We start from the raw sequence: 13,662 nt of genomic DNA, 5'->3' as shown, positions 1-13,662 counted from the left end.
TACTAACAGGCAAAAAACAGAGTTTAAAGAGGCAAAACAAGCATCAGAACCAGACTCACATATGGCAGGGATGCTGGACTTATCAGACCAGGAATTTAAAATAACTGTGATTAATATGCTAAGGGCTGTAAGGGAAAAAGTAGGCAATATGCAAGAACAGATGGACATCATAAGGAGAGAGATGGAAATTCTAAGCAAGAATCAAAAAGAAGTTCTAGAGATCAAAAACACTAACAGACATGAAAAATAACTTTGATGGGCTCACTAGTAGACTGGACATGACTAAAGAAAGAATATCTGAACTCTTGAGGATATGTCAATAGAAACTTCCAAAACTGCATAGCAAAGAAAAAAGAGACTGGATAAAAAAGAAGGAACAGAACATCCTAGAACTGTGGGATAACTACAGAAGATGTAGCATGTGTGTAATAGGAATACCAGAAGAAAGAGAAGGGAACAGAAGAAATATTGGAAGGAATAATGACTGAGACTTTCTCCAAATTAATGTCAAACATTAAACGACAGAGCCAGAAAGCTCATAAAACACCGAGCAAAATAAATATAGACACACAGAGAACATTACACCTAAGCATATCCAAACTGCAGAAAATTAAAAGATTTAAAAATTTTGAAAGAAGCCAGAGGGGAAAAAACTTCCTTATAGAAGAACAAAGGTGAGTATTATATCTGACTTTTCCTGAGAAATCATTGTACAAGCAAGAAGAGAGTGGGATGCAATAATTTAAATTGTTAAGAGGAAAAAGAAATCAACCTAGAATTCTGTACCCAAACACAAAATTATTCTTCAAAAGTGAAGGAGAAACAAATATTTTTTCAGACAAGCAAAAATTAAGGACATTTGTGCTCAGTAGACCTGCCTAGCAAGAAATGTTAAAAGTTCTTCAGAGAAAAGGAAAATGATATGTTAGCAACATGAATCTATATAAACAAAGGAAGAGTATTGAAAAGGAATAAATTAAGGTAAAATAAGATTTTTTTCTTATTCTTAATCACATAAATAATTTGTTCTGAGTAATAGCAACAGTGTAAGTTACATACACTTATGTGTGTGTATGTTTATGTATAAGTGAAATGAGTGGCAGCAATGATGCAAGGGAAAAGAGGGAAGAATGAGGGATATTTTGTTATTATAAGGACCTTGTACTACTCATGAAATGGTATAATGTTATTTGGAAGTAGATTTGGATAGTATAATACAAACTCCAGAGCAACCACTAGAAAAAGTAAGAGAGAAATATAAATGACATGCTAAGAAAGAAGAGAAAATTGACATTATATAAAGTCCTCAATTAAAACCACAAAAGACAGTGAAAGAGTAGAAGACAAACATAGGAACAAACAACAAGGGCAGCAAATAGAAAACAGTAACAAATATGGTAGATATTATTCCAGCTATTTCATTAGTCACTGTAAACATCAGTGGTCTGAATACACCAATTAAAAAACAGTTTGTCAGAGTTGATCAAAAAAGAACCAACCGTATTTTGTATACAGGAAGCCCACTTTAAACATAAAACACATATAGACTGAAAGTAGACAATGCTAATACTAATCAAAAGTGGGAGTAGCTATATTCATTTCAGATGGAGCAGACTTCAGAGCAAGAAAAGTTATCCAGTTTAAAAAAAAAAAGAGCATGACATAATGAATAATAAAGAGATTAATTATCCAAGAAGGGATAACAATTTGTTTTTGTTTGTTTGTTTTGGAGATGGAGTCTCGCTCTGTCACCCAGGCTCCCAGGTGCAAGTGATTCTCCTACCTCAACCTTCTGAGTAGCTGGGATTACAGGCGCCCGCCACCACACGCAGTTAATTTTTGTATTTTAGTAGAGACGGGGTTTCGCCATGTTGGCTAGGCTGGTCTCAATCTCCTGACCTCTGATGATCCGCCTACCTCGGCCTCCCAAAGTGCTGGGATTACAGGCATGAGCCACTGTGCCCGACCAGGATAACAATTCTTAAATATCTGTGTGACTAACAGCACAAAATATATGAGGCAAAAAAAAAAAAAATACAAAGAGAAGTGAATGAATTCATTATTATCATCTGTCAGAAATAAACAGACCCAGCAGGCAGAAAATCAGTAGACATAGTTGAACTCAATAGCACTATTACTTAACTGGATATAATTGACATCTATAGACTACTCATTTAATGACAACAGATGACACACTCTTCTTAAGCTCACTTGGAACATTCACCAAGATATAGACCACAGTCCAGGCCGTAAGATATATATTTACACTGTCTGCTTTTACCACAGTGGAATTAAACTAGAAATCAATAACAAAAGTAGCTGGAAAATTCCAAAATACTTGGAGATTAAACAGCATACTTCTAAATAACAAGTGGGTCAAAGGAGAAACCTTAAGAACAATTAAAAGATATTTTGAACCAAATGAAAAAACAATCAAAATTTGTAGGATTTTGGAGGACAGCCAGTGAGTCTGTGGACACTGCCCCAGAAGCAGGAACTATAGCATCCTCTTCTCTTGCACTTCTCATTACAACCAGTAAAGTCTGTTCCTATCATAAGAAAAAAAAATCTGGGGGATGCAGCAAACACAGTGCTTAGCAAGAAATTTATAGCATTGAATGCATATACTAGAAAAAAGGAAAGAACTAAAATCAATCAACTAAGTTTGCATCTTAGGAAACTAGAAAAAAAAGAGCAAACTAAGGATAAGAAAAGAAATCATAACCATTAGAACAGAAATGAATGGAATTAGAAACAGGAAGTCAGTAAGCTGTGTCTTTCAAATTATCAATAAAATTGGTAGACTGGGCTGAGCACAGTGGCTCACACCTGTAATCCCAGCACTTTGGGAGGCCGAGGCTGGGTGGATCACGAGGTCAGGAGTTCGAGGCCAGCCTGGCCAATATGGTGAACCCCCATCTCTACTAAAAATACAAAAATTAGCCAGGTGTGGTGGCATGCACTTGTAGCCCCAGCTACTTGGGAGGCTGAGGCAGGAGAATTACTGGAACCCAGGAGGGGGAGGTTGTGGTGAGCCAAGATCGTGCCACTGCACTCCAGCCCTGGGTGACAGAGCGAGACTCCATCTCAAAAAAAAAAAAAAAAAAAAAAAAAAAAAAAAAATTGGTAAACTGCTAACCAGGGTAAGGAAAAACGGAGAAGACACAAATTATATTACATCAGAAATGAAAAAGGAGACATCACTACAGGTCCTGTGAACATTAAAAGCATAATAAAGAAATACTGTGAACAACTCTATGCTCTCAACTCTGATAACCAAGATGAAATGGATCAATTCCTTGAAAGATAGTCTGCCAGGAAATAGTCTGAATGGACCTATCTATATTATAGAAATGGAATCAATAATAGCCTTCCCAAATAGAAAGCACCAGGCATAGATGGATTTACTAGCAGATTCTACCCAATTTTTTTTTTTTTTTTTTGAGACAGAGTCTTGCACTGTCGCCCAGGGTTGAGTGCAGTGGCATGATTTCAGCTCACTGCAACCTCCGCCTCCCAGGTTCAAGAGATTCTTATGCCTCAGCCTCCAAAGTAGCTGGAATTACAGGTGCCCACCACTACACCTGGCTAATTTTTGTATTTTTAGTAGAGACGGGGTTTCACCACATTGGCCAGGGTGGTCTCAAACGTGTGACCTCAGGTAGTCTGCCCACCTCGGCCTCCCAAAGTGCTGGGATTACAGGCATGAGCCACAGTGCCTGGCCTCTACCAAACATTTAAGGAAACAACTTTATCAATTCTCTGCAATCTCTTTTGGAGAACAGAAGCAAAGAGAATACTTCTCAGCTTATTCTGTGAGGCCAGCATTATCCTAATACCAAAACCAGGCAAAGACAAGGAAACTACAGACCCATACCTCTTGTGAATATAGATGCAGAAATCTTTAGCAAAATATTAGCAGATCATATCCAACTATATAGAAAAAGAATTATATACCATAACCAAGGGAGATTTATCCCAGGTGCACAAGGCTGATTTAACATTCAAAATCAATTGTTGTAATCACATCAACACCTGCTCATGCTAAAAATAACTCCCAGCAAACTAGGAATAGAAGAGACCTTAAAGAACATGTAGAAAACTCTACAACTAACATCATGCTTAATGCTGAAAAACTAGAAGCTTTCCTGCTAAGATTAGGAACAGGGTAAAAATGTCCCCCTCACATCATCTTTTCTGTATCACACTAGAAATCTCAGCTAATGCGATAAGAAAAGAAAAAAAAAAGGCATACCGCTTGGGAAGGAAGTCAAAATTGTCTTTGTTTGTCTTTGTTTACACATAAGATGGTTGTCCATGTAGATAACCTGAGAGATTTGACCAAAAACAAAACAAACAGAAACAACTCTTGGAACTAATAAGTGATTATAACAGGGTTGTAGGATACAAGGTTACTATACAAAAGTTAATCACTTTTTTATATACCAGCAATGCACTAGTGGAATTTGAAGTTAAAAACAATGCTATTTACATTAGTATCCAAAAAGTGAAATACTTGTAAATCTTAACAAAATATGTATAAGATCTATAGAGGAAAACTACATAATTATGATGAAAGAAAATTTAAAAGAAACTAAATAAATGAGACAATATTCCATGTTTATAGGAAGACTCAATATTGTCAAGATGTTGGTACTTCCCAAATCAATCTATAGATTTAATACAATCCCACTCAAAATCCCATCAAGTTATTATGTAACAGTCAAACTGATTCTAAAGTTTATATGGAGAGGCAAAAGACCCAGTATTGAAGGAGAAGAATGAAGTTGGAGGACTGACACTACCTGACTTCAAGACACTGTAAAGCTATGGTAATCAAAGCAGTGTGGTATTAGTGAAAAAACAGACAAATCAAAATAGAGAGCCTAGAAATAGATCGACTCTCTTCAGTGTGCAGTCATCGTTCAACATCCATAGTGGGGATTGGTTCCAGGACTCCCCATGGACACAGATGCTCAAGTCCCTTATATAATATGATATAGTATTGGCATATAACCCATATCCTCCCATATACTTTAAATCATTTCCAGATAACTTATAATACCTATTATAATTTAAATACTATGTAAATAATTGTTATACTGTATTTAATGACAGTAGTAATACAGTATAATGTAGTAATAATAATGTCATTAATGGAATAATAAGGAAAAACAATGTCAGTACAGATGCAACCATCCACTTTTTCCCAAATATTTTTTAATTCATGATTGGTTGAATCCATGGATGTGGAACCCACAGATACAGAGGGCTGACTATATTCAACTGACCTTTGACAGAGGAGCAAAGAAAATAAATCCAAAAAAGATCCTCTTTTCAACAAATGATGCTGGAACAACTGGATATCTATTCACATGCAAAAAAACATGAATCTGGATATAGACCCTTCTACACCCTTCACAAATATTAACTCAAAATGATCACAGACCTAAATGTCGAATGTAAACTATAAAACTCCTAGAAGTTACCCTAGGAGAAAATCTAGATGACCTTGGGTATGGCAATGACTTTTCATATACAACACAACATCAGAGGCGTGATCCATGAAAGAAATAACTGATAAGCTGGACTTTGTTATAATTTAAAACTTCTCTGTGAAAGACACTGTCAAGAAAAAGAGAAAACAAGCCACACATTGGGAGAAATATTTGTAAAAGTTATATCTGATAAAGGACTGTTACCTAAGTTACAAAAAACTCTTAAAACTCAACAATACAAAACAAACACCCAGTTTAAAAATCAGCAAAAGACCTGAACAGACACCTCACCAAAGCAGATAACAAATAAACACGTGAAAAGATATTTAACATCATATATCAATAAGAAATTGCAGAGTAAAACAACAATGAGATACCTCTATACACCTGTTAGAGTGGCCAAAATCCAAAACACAGACAACACCAAATGCTGACAAGGATGTGGAGCAACAGGAACTCTCAGTCATTGCTGATAGAAATGCAAAATCATATAGGCACTTTCGAAGACAGTTGTAGATTTCTTATAAAATTAAGCAGATTCTTACATACTATTCAGCAGTTGTGCTCCTTGGTATGAGTTGAAAACTTACGTCCACATGAAAACGTTTGCATGAATATTTACAGCAGCCTTATTCATAATAGCCAAAACTTGAAAGCAGTCAAGATGTCCTTCAGTAGGTGAATGGTTAAATAAACTAGTATATTCAGACAATGGAATACTCTTCAGCACTAAAGAGAAATGAGCTATCTATCAAGCCATGAAAAAGACATGGAGGAAACTTAAATGCATAACACCAAGAGGAAGGAATAGGCAGAGCACAGGGGAATTTTAAAGCAATGAAACTCCTCTGTATGATATTATAATGGTGGGTACCTGTCGTTACACTTTTGCCAAAACCCATTGAATGTACACCACCAAGAGCAAAGCTTAATATAAACTATGGATTTGAGGTGATAATGAAGTGTCAATATGAGTTCACTGATTGTAACAGATGTACCAGGCTGGCGGAGGATGCTGATAGTGGGAGAGGTTGTACATGAGTAGGGGCAGGGAGTAAATGAGAACTCTACTTTCCAACCCATTTTGCTATGAACCTAAAACTGCTCTAATAAATAGACTATGTTTTTTAATGTTATGTGAGGAAGGTTTAACCTGAGAAAATACAATATGTTGTTGATTTTTAATAATTATTAAACAGTTTCTGTTCTTTGCTGTTGTTTTTCTCTGCCACTGGTCTTCACTTGTTTTTCTCTTTGTTTTGGTTTTTGAAACAGGGTCTTGCTCTGTCATGAAGGCTGTAGTGCAGTGGTAGATCATAGCTCACTGCAGCCTCAAACTCCCAGGCTCAAGTGATCCTTTCACCTCAGGCTCTTGAGTAGTTGGGACCACAGGCACATGCTATCGCGCCTAGTTAATTTTTTTTTTTCATAGAGACAGTGTCTCCCTATGTTGTCCAGGCTGGTCTCAAACTCCTGGCCTTAAGCAATCTTCCCACCTTGGCCCCCAGCCTGGACTTCACCTGTTTTGTTCACAACTATAACCCTGCCACCTAGTACAGAACCTGGCATATTGTTTTAAAAAAAAAAAAAGCAACAGTGATAGCTTCATTCTGAAATAGTATATTCAGTGATGTGTTGGGTACTGCTGTAAGTACTTTACATGTGTATGTACTCATTTAAACTTCACAACTTTGAAGTAAGTACTTATTCCCAGCTTACAAATGGAAAAACTAAGACACCAGGAGGTCAAGCAACTTGCCCAGATTTACATCGCTAGTAAGTGGTATAAATGAAATTTGACCCCAAGCCATATATCTGAGTGTTTGCTCTTCACCCACTTATACCACCTTTCCTTAAAAGGCAGTCCACAAATATTTGTTGACTGGGTGAATGAATGAGTGAATGGATATGAGTGAAAGAATGAAATGAAAAGGCAACTTTTAATATAATATCATTGGTACATTTTTATTTTAAAACATGTTCATGCACAGTACCCAAATGTTCATTATTACTAACAGATTATACATTGTAGTAAGGTCATACAGTGGAGTATTATACAGCTGTGGGGAAAGTGAGTTACAACTACAGATAACAGTGTGTATGATTCTCGTGAGCATAATGTTGAGCAAAAGAAGCCAGACCCTAAAGAGTATCTGTTTACTGTTCCTCTATACCAAGGACAGAAGAGGCGCGTTAGAAGTCGGAATGCTGGGAACCCTGGGCAGAGCTGGAAGGGCACCAAGGGGGGCTTCTTGGAAACAGGAGTGTCCTCTCCTTCATCCGGTGCCGGTGACATGGGTGTGTTCAATTTGTAAAAGTTATTTGAGCTATACACGTATATGTGCACATTTTTTGATTGGTAAATTCTACTTTAATAAACAGCTTTTTAAATGGCTAAGTTAGAAAAAAGGGTCAAAAAGATAAATAAGATGTTGAAAGTGTATTTGCCCAAAACATTCTTTAACTGTGGGTATTTTTTGGAAAACGTGCTATGAGTAATTTTCTGTTTCATTTTTAAGAGTTCTTAGGTTTTTCAGATGTAATAAAATTGTCACATATTACCTGTGTAATTCGATTTCTAAAATGTGATTGAAATGAACTTACCCCAAAATCCACATATGCTCCCACTCAGCATGAGCTGGTCACGTGGGTGTTGGCCCCTGACGCGTGATGTAAAGGACACCAGCCCACTGACTGTCTTGCTTGCCCTCCTGACTTTAGTCACAATCTTTCAAGCCTCATAGGTTGTCTCCAGGGATTTCTAATCAGTGTTTTGTGTTTCTCTTACATTTTTATTCCCTTTTCCAGGCCGAACAGTCCAAAGAAGAGCAGAAGCAAGGTTTGAATGCAGAGAAGTTGATGAGGCAAGTCTCCAAGGACGTGTGTCGGCTCCGGGAGCAGAGCCAGAAGGTGCCTCGGCAGGTGCAGTCCTTCAGGTGAATAGCCCCATCCAGGACAGCTTTTGGGTTGCCCTCATGTGGTCTGATTGTGTAGGAATTCACCTCAGTGCAGTGAAAGTTAATACTAGGATCTGAGACAGAAATCCTGTGTTCCCTGCCTTGAATATGTAATTTCCCATTTGCACCTGAGGTGATAAATGTGACTGGCAGAGTTAAAGGCTGATGAGAGCCTAACTCCCCTCAAGAACCCAGGGTGTCCCCAGCTCTTAGTAGCTGTTGGCACATCTCATTGGACTTTTCCGACCCAGGATACAAAGGTACAGAAAACTCAGACATCTTTGGGGTTTTGTTCCCTCATTTCACAGACATTCCTTGGGCAGCCCCAGAAACCCTTGCACCTTGTCAGGCCCTGAGATGCGGAGGCTAAGAACATGTGTGTTCTGCTCTTCTCGGGGGCTCTAGGCTGTAGTGGGGACAGGCAGGTAACCAGGTCATCGCAGTGCGTGTGGAAAGAGCTCACTAAAGGTATGGGTAGGGACCTGTGAGAGATGTGGGAGGAGCCTCAATCCGTATGGGGCAGGTGCTGGGGCTGCGGGCACCAGCGGAGGAGATTATAAGAGAACCCATCATGGAAGGATGGCTGCAAGCTCCTTAGGCACCTAGGGGTGGCAGTTTTGAGTGGGACATTGAGGCAGGAAGAACAGCACAGACAGAGGCACAGACCTTAGAAGTCAGTGCCAAGCTCTGGCGCATGGGGAGTTGGCCGCTGGTGAGCCTGTCTGGGAGAACTGGGCTCAGACTGCACAGGCCTCGGAAGCTGTGCACAAGAGGTTTCCGCTGGCGGTTTCCGATCGGGCAGCCAGCAGGGCTCTCCATGCACAAAACCAAATGATGGGAATGGCTTCTATGTGGGGCAGATATCAGGCATTGTGGAGAGTGGGCTGGGGAGAAACGGGTAAGGGTGGCCTGTGAGGTTCATGGGAGGTTCATGGGGGGCAGTGGCTGTCCTATGGTGCCAGCGCTTGAGATGGAGAACGCTGGGGAGCAGGGGTGTGGGGAGGATGCTGACCTCTGCCATGGCACACCAGGCAATGCCAGCAGGCCAGCAAGGTAACCATGACCAGCAGACAAGTGAAAATAAAAATCTAAAGCCAGGGTTAGGGGCCAGGATGGAGATTAAAAAATGGGAGTGCTCATCTTCAATGCACTGGTCTCATCAGTGGAAATGGACCAGACATCCCAGAAAATGTGAGGTGACTGGGAAAGGAGGCCTGGTGGGCACCAGTCACTGAAGGGCTCACCCCAAAAGAGATACTAGAAGGAATGGCTGGAGAGGTCAGAGGAGAACCAGGAGCCTGGGGCTGGAGGACGGGGAGAGGAGATTGATGGAGAGAACTGCAAAGTGCACCCGGGATCCCTGGTGAGCACAGCAGATGTTTTCAGCCCCGTCGGAGGGAGCTCAGCAGAAAGGTTTGCTCCTACTGGGTTTTTATTGGGTTTTGGTTGAGGTTTTGTATAGACGAGTCTTTGGAAAGCGTTTAGGTGTAAAGGGGAGAAGCCTGGAAGAAGCGAGTGTTTTTGAAGTGTGGGGAAGCTAGGTCACGTGGTGGAGCAGGGACAGCTTTGGCACGCTGTCTAGTGCCAGGCGGGAGGGCAGGGCCACGCACCATGTGGCAGCAGCAGTGTGCCTTAGTGGGCTCACAGCTCCTTCATTTTTATGCAGCATCTTGTAGTGGAGAGGTTTTTCCGCCCTCTTTTCTGCTAAATAATCACATTGGTGGCTTTCAGGGAGTGCCACTCCTTGGGTTTTAGAACTGCAGGTGAGGGGGAGTCCATCCATGCCCCTGTTGCTGTGGTCACTTAGAGAGTAAGCAGCATTGCCTGGCATGGAAAGTCACACAACTAGCAGTTGTTGCTGAAGCCCGAAGCAAAGAATCCATGAACATTCCCAGCTTCCCTTAAGATACGAAGCCATTATATCACCAGGCAAGTGATGAGAATGATGAGATGGACAGGGTGAGACAGGCCGCGCTGGAGGCGTGGGATTTGTGCGGCTGCCGGTGCCTGGCCTGGGGTGGTGAGATGGGCAGCGGTGGGGCCTGGGGCGTTCTGCCCGGCACCACCCCAGCTGCTTATTTCACCTGGAATCAGGAGCCTGATGGTCCCTGGCCTTCTAATTTTTCAAGAGAAGTTAGAAATCAACAATTTTATATGAAATATCTCAAATGCAGGCACTGGCAACTAGTGCGGGTATTTTTAAACACCCCAGTTACCAGCTGCGCCTTACGGCCTCTGCTGACATCACGCCCACACTCGGGGCGATTTTCGTTCTCATTTTCCTCTTATGGAAGTGAACAAATGTAAAGGACGCTGCTCGCAGCAGTAGCTCGCTCCAGTGTCCTGTGTTTCCACTCCTCCTCTTCTCTGTCCTTCCTTAGTCTTCAGAACATCCTCACCACGGCTCTGGTTTCTAGCCTGCGCCTCCTCCCCCATCTGGACTGTTCTTTCACAAAGGAGGGCCAGTGCTTGATTCTTCAGCTACCAGTGTGCCCCTTGCATGTCGTATGCCCTCAAGAAATACGCGCTGACGGCATAAATGTACAGTGTGAAGTTCTGTAGGAAAATAGACGCACTGTTTGTCTTTTTTTTTTAAGTACTCTCCTCACCTGAACACCACTCTGCCCTGTCTCAGCCTCTCTGCTGCTCCGGGACCAGGGCAGTTACTGCCTTTCAGAGAGTGAGTTCTTCCTTCTCCTTTCATTGGAGTCGTGGTGTCACTCATCAGGTTGTCCCTGCCTCAGCACGGTATCGATTTTAAAGACTTTTCCTGGTATTATGTACTGTTCTGTGAGGTTACTGAGAAGTTTCCATGTAGGATTTTGGGCCTTTTGAGTCTTCCACTGCCTAGTTTGGAAGCACCCATCCTAGACCAGACCCCTACTAGTTTAAAACCTGTCTTCTGTTGGAAGTTCCCTGAAGGGAGCTTACTGGCGTGGTCTATAGGTGACTTCCGTGAGCCAGAGCTGCTGTTCTCCTTGACGCCCTCCCTTTAGCAGGCAGAGACTCTCCTGATTGTAAATGGACGGAGTTCTGCTTAAGGAAAAGAGCTTCTGCCTGTGCCTGTAGAGACATCACTGCCGCTGCAGGTCCTGGGGACTGTTTTAATCGTCCCAGAGTATTTTTAGCGTCATATTTAAGTCAATTTATTTCTCACCCCAACTCTAGGGAGAAGATTGCCTACTTCACCAGAGCAAAGATAAGCATCCCGTCCCTGCCGGCTGACGATGTGTGATTACATGGTTTAAGAAATTATTTTGTCATCTGTTCACCTTTTTAGGAAGGGTAAAAGACTGAAGATTTGTTTTTTTGTTTTGGTGTTTGGTTGTTTTTGGTAACATAACTGTCAACTCTTGAAGAACTTTTATTTCACGTCAGATTTTCAACATTTTAATTTGTAAAGTATCTTGAGTGTAATTTTTATGTGCTTAAACAAGAAAAAATCAGATAAGAAAAATGGGATAATCTGGTACACAAATGTTGCCCAGAATGTGCGCATTGCCAGTGGGCTTTATTTTGTGGAATGGAGGCAGTACTACCCCACGTGTGTACTGTTGAGCCAACTGTTGAGAGACAACTTGGTTCAGCAGGTGGTCTTGCTTCTCCTTTGTGTTTCTGTGAGCAGGCCGTGCCGATGGCAGCACCGCCACGTGGTATCTGTGCGCTGGCGAGGAGAGTGTGAGCAGTCGCTGGGGTGCAGCGTTCCAAAGTCCACCCAAAATGGATGCTGCGTTCATGGCCATCACCTGTGCAGCAACACCTGGTTTCCTTAAAACGATTTCCTTTTTGTCCTTTTATATTTTTCTAAAGAAAACAAAAATATAAACTACCAAGTTATCTTAAGAATAAGAATACAAAGGAGCACTGCTCTTGGCTACACTAAAGATCTTGGGATTCATGACACTGAGGGCAAGGAGAAGAAAGAACACCAGCCATGTAGAGATACAAATAAGCTCATCAAATGAGCAGCTGGTTTCTCTCACTCAGCCTGAATTTGCAGAAGTGTTCAAATGTGAGTTTCTGGCTTGCACCAGTGTTTTGCCCTAAATCTAAGGATGGTGCCAAGTGGTGGCCCTGTGTTCTAAGGACAGAGAAAGCTGGAGGTGTGGAGAGAAACGCATCGGCACTCATTTGGTATAACCAAGAAGAGGGGAAAAGATGTCTTGATAGAATGAAAGTTGCCAAAAACAAACGAGTTTATCAAGAGATTTCTAACATTTAGTAGAAATTGCTTCATAGCTCTCATTTTTAGGGGATTCTATCTATAATTTATGGTAAATAGTTCGGAGGCAAAGGGAAGAATGTGCCGGGGGGGATTATTAATTTGAAGTATAAGCTAAATTGTTTATGAAATGACTTTTGGATGAACAAGTTTAGAGAGAGAAACTGACTAATGCGTCCTCCAGTTTAGAATTTCACCTTACCCAACCCAGGCACGTCTTAAAAAACATATCCTCAGTGCAGCTCTGCCAGCATCAGGCTTTTAAAATATATAATATTTAGACCATTTAAACCATACTTATTACTCAGAAACAATTTGGGGTTAGCCATCTAATATGGCAAATAAAATAGATTTTTTTAAAGATATCCAAAATTGTCTTAAAGGAACCCCTTAAAGAACAAAAAAGTTGTGTTCCTAAGTTAGAATGCTCACTAGCAAGCATTTTTATTTTCTTGAAAGCAATTGTATATATTTTAGAAAGTTCATGTTATTGGAATCGAAGTTCAAATTAAGCAACTTCTGAGCCTAGAACTTTATTTTTTCCTAAATGTCCCACCACTTAACATACAAATTTCTCTGAAGACATAACTGGACATGGCAGACACTACTTTGAACAAAAACCAGCCTAGTGAATTGACTGAGTACAGTCCTTTAAGACTGCCCAGTTCATTCTATTAGATGACTAAGGAAAACTCGAAAAAGAATACAGTTCACCCTTGTCGAGGTCCAGTGTGAAAGACAGAAGTTTATTTAACGTGGAGGTAAATGAAGGTGAGCTGTTTTCAGCGTCTTAGTTTGACCATGAAGATGTCTATAGAATTATGTGTAGTTGTTCTGTACGATTTTATTTTCTTCATTTATTTATTTACAGTCTTATTTATGTTCTGTTTAATATATAGTTTGATTCTGGCCATTTTAAATATTTGACACAGAAGAGACTATATTGGAATATTTACAGCTTTATAAGTCTTTCATCAGATTAGCT

At 40.6% G+C, this 13,662-nt stretch overlaps 1 protein-coding gene across 2 annotated transcripts in view; it reads left to right on the top strand.

The window, feature by feature from the left end:
• Nucleotides 1-13,075, top strand: part of WWC2 (WW and C2 domain containing 2) — a 217,444-nt gene extending 204,369 nt beyond the window's left edge. For both annotated transcript variants that reach the window (XM_050792511.1, XM_050792510.1), the window contains exons 22-23: nucleotides 8,307-8,434; nucleotides 11,624-13,075. In XM_050792511.1, the coding sequence (XP_050648468.1) occupies nucleotides 8,307-8,434; nucleotides 11,624-11,690 (195 nt within the window). In that variant the 3' untranslated portion in view covers nucleotides 11,691-13,075. The remainder of the gene's footprint in view (nucleotides 1-8,306; nucleotides 8,435-11,623) is intronic.
• The last annotated feature ends 587 nt before the right edge of the window (nucleotides 13,076-13,662 follow it).

The sequence above is a fragment of the Macaca thibetana genome, chromosome 5 (genome assembly GCF_024542745.1).
Source record: "Macaca thibetana thibetana isolate TM-01 chromosome 5, ASM2454274v1, whole genome shotgun sequence".
In the NCBI taxonomy this organism is placed as follows: domain Eukaryota; kingdom Metazoa; phylum Chordata; class Mammalia; order Primates; family Cercopithecidae; genus Macaca; species Macaca thibetana.
This window is presented reverse-complemented; position numbering and strand designations above follow the sequence as displayed.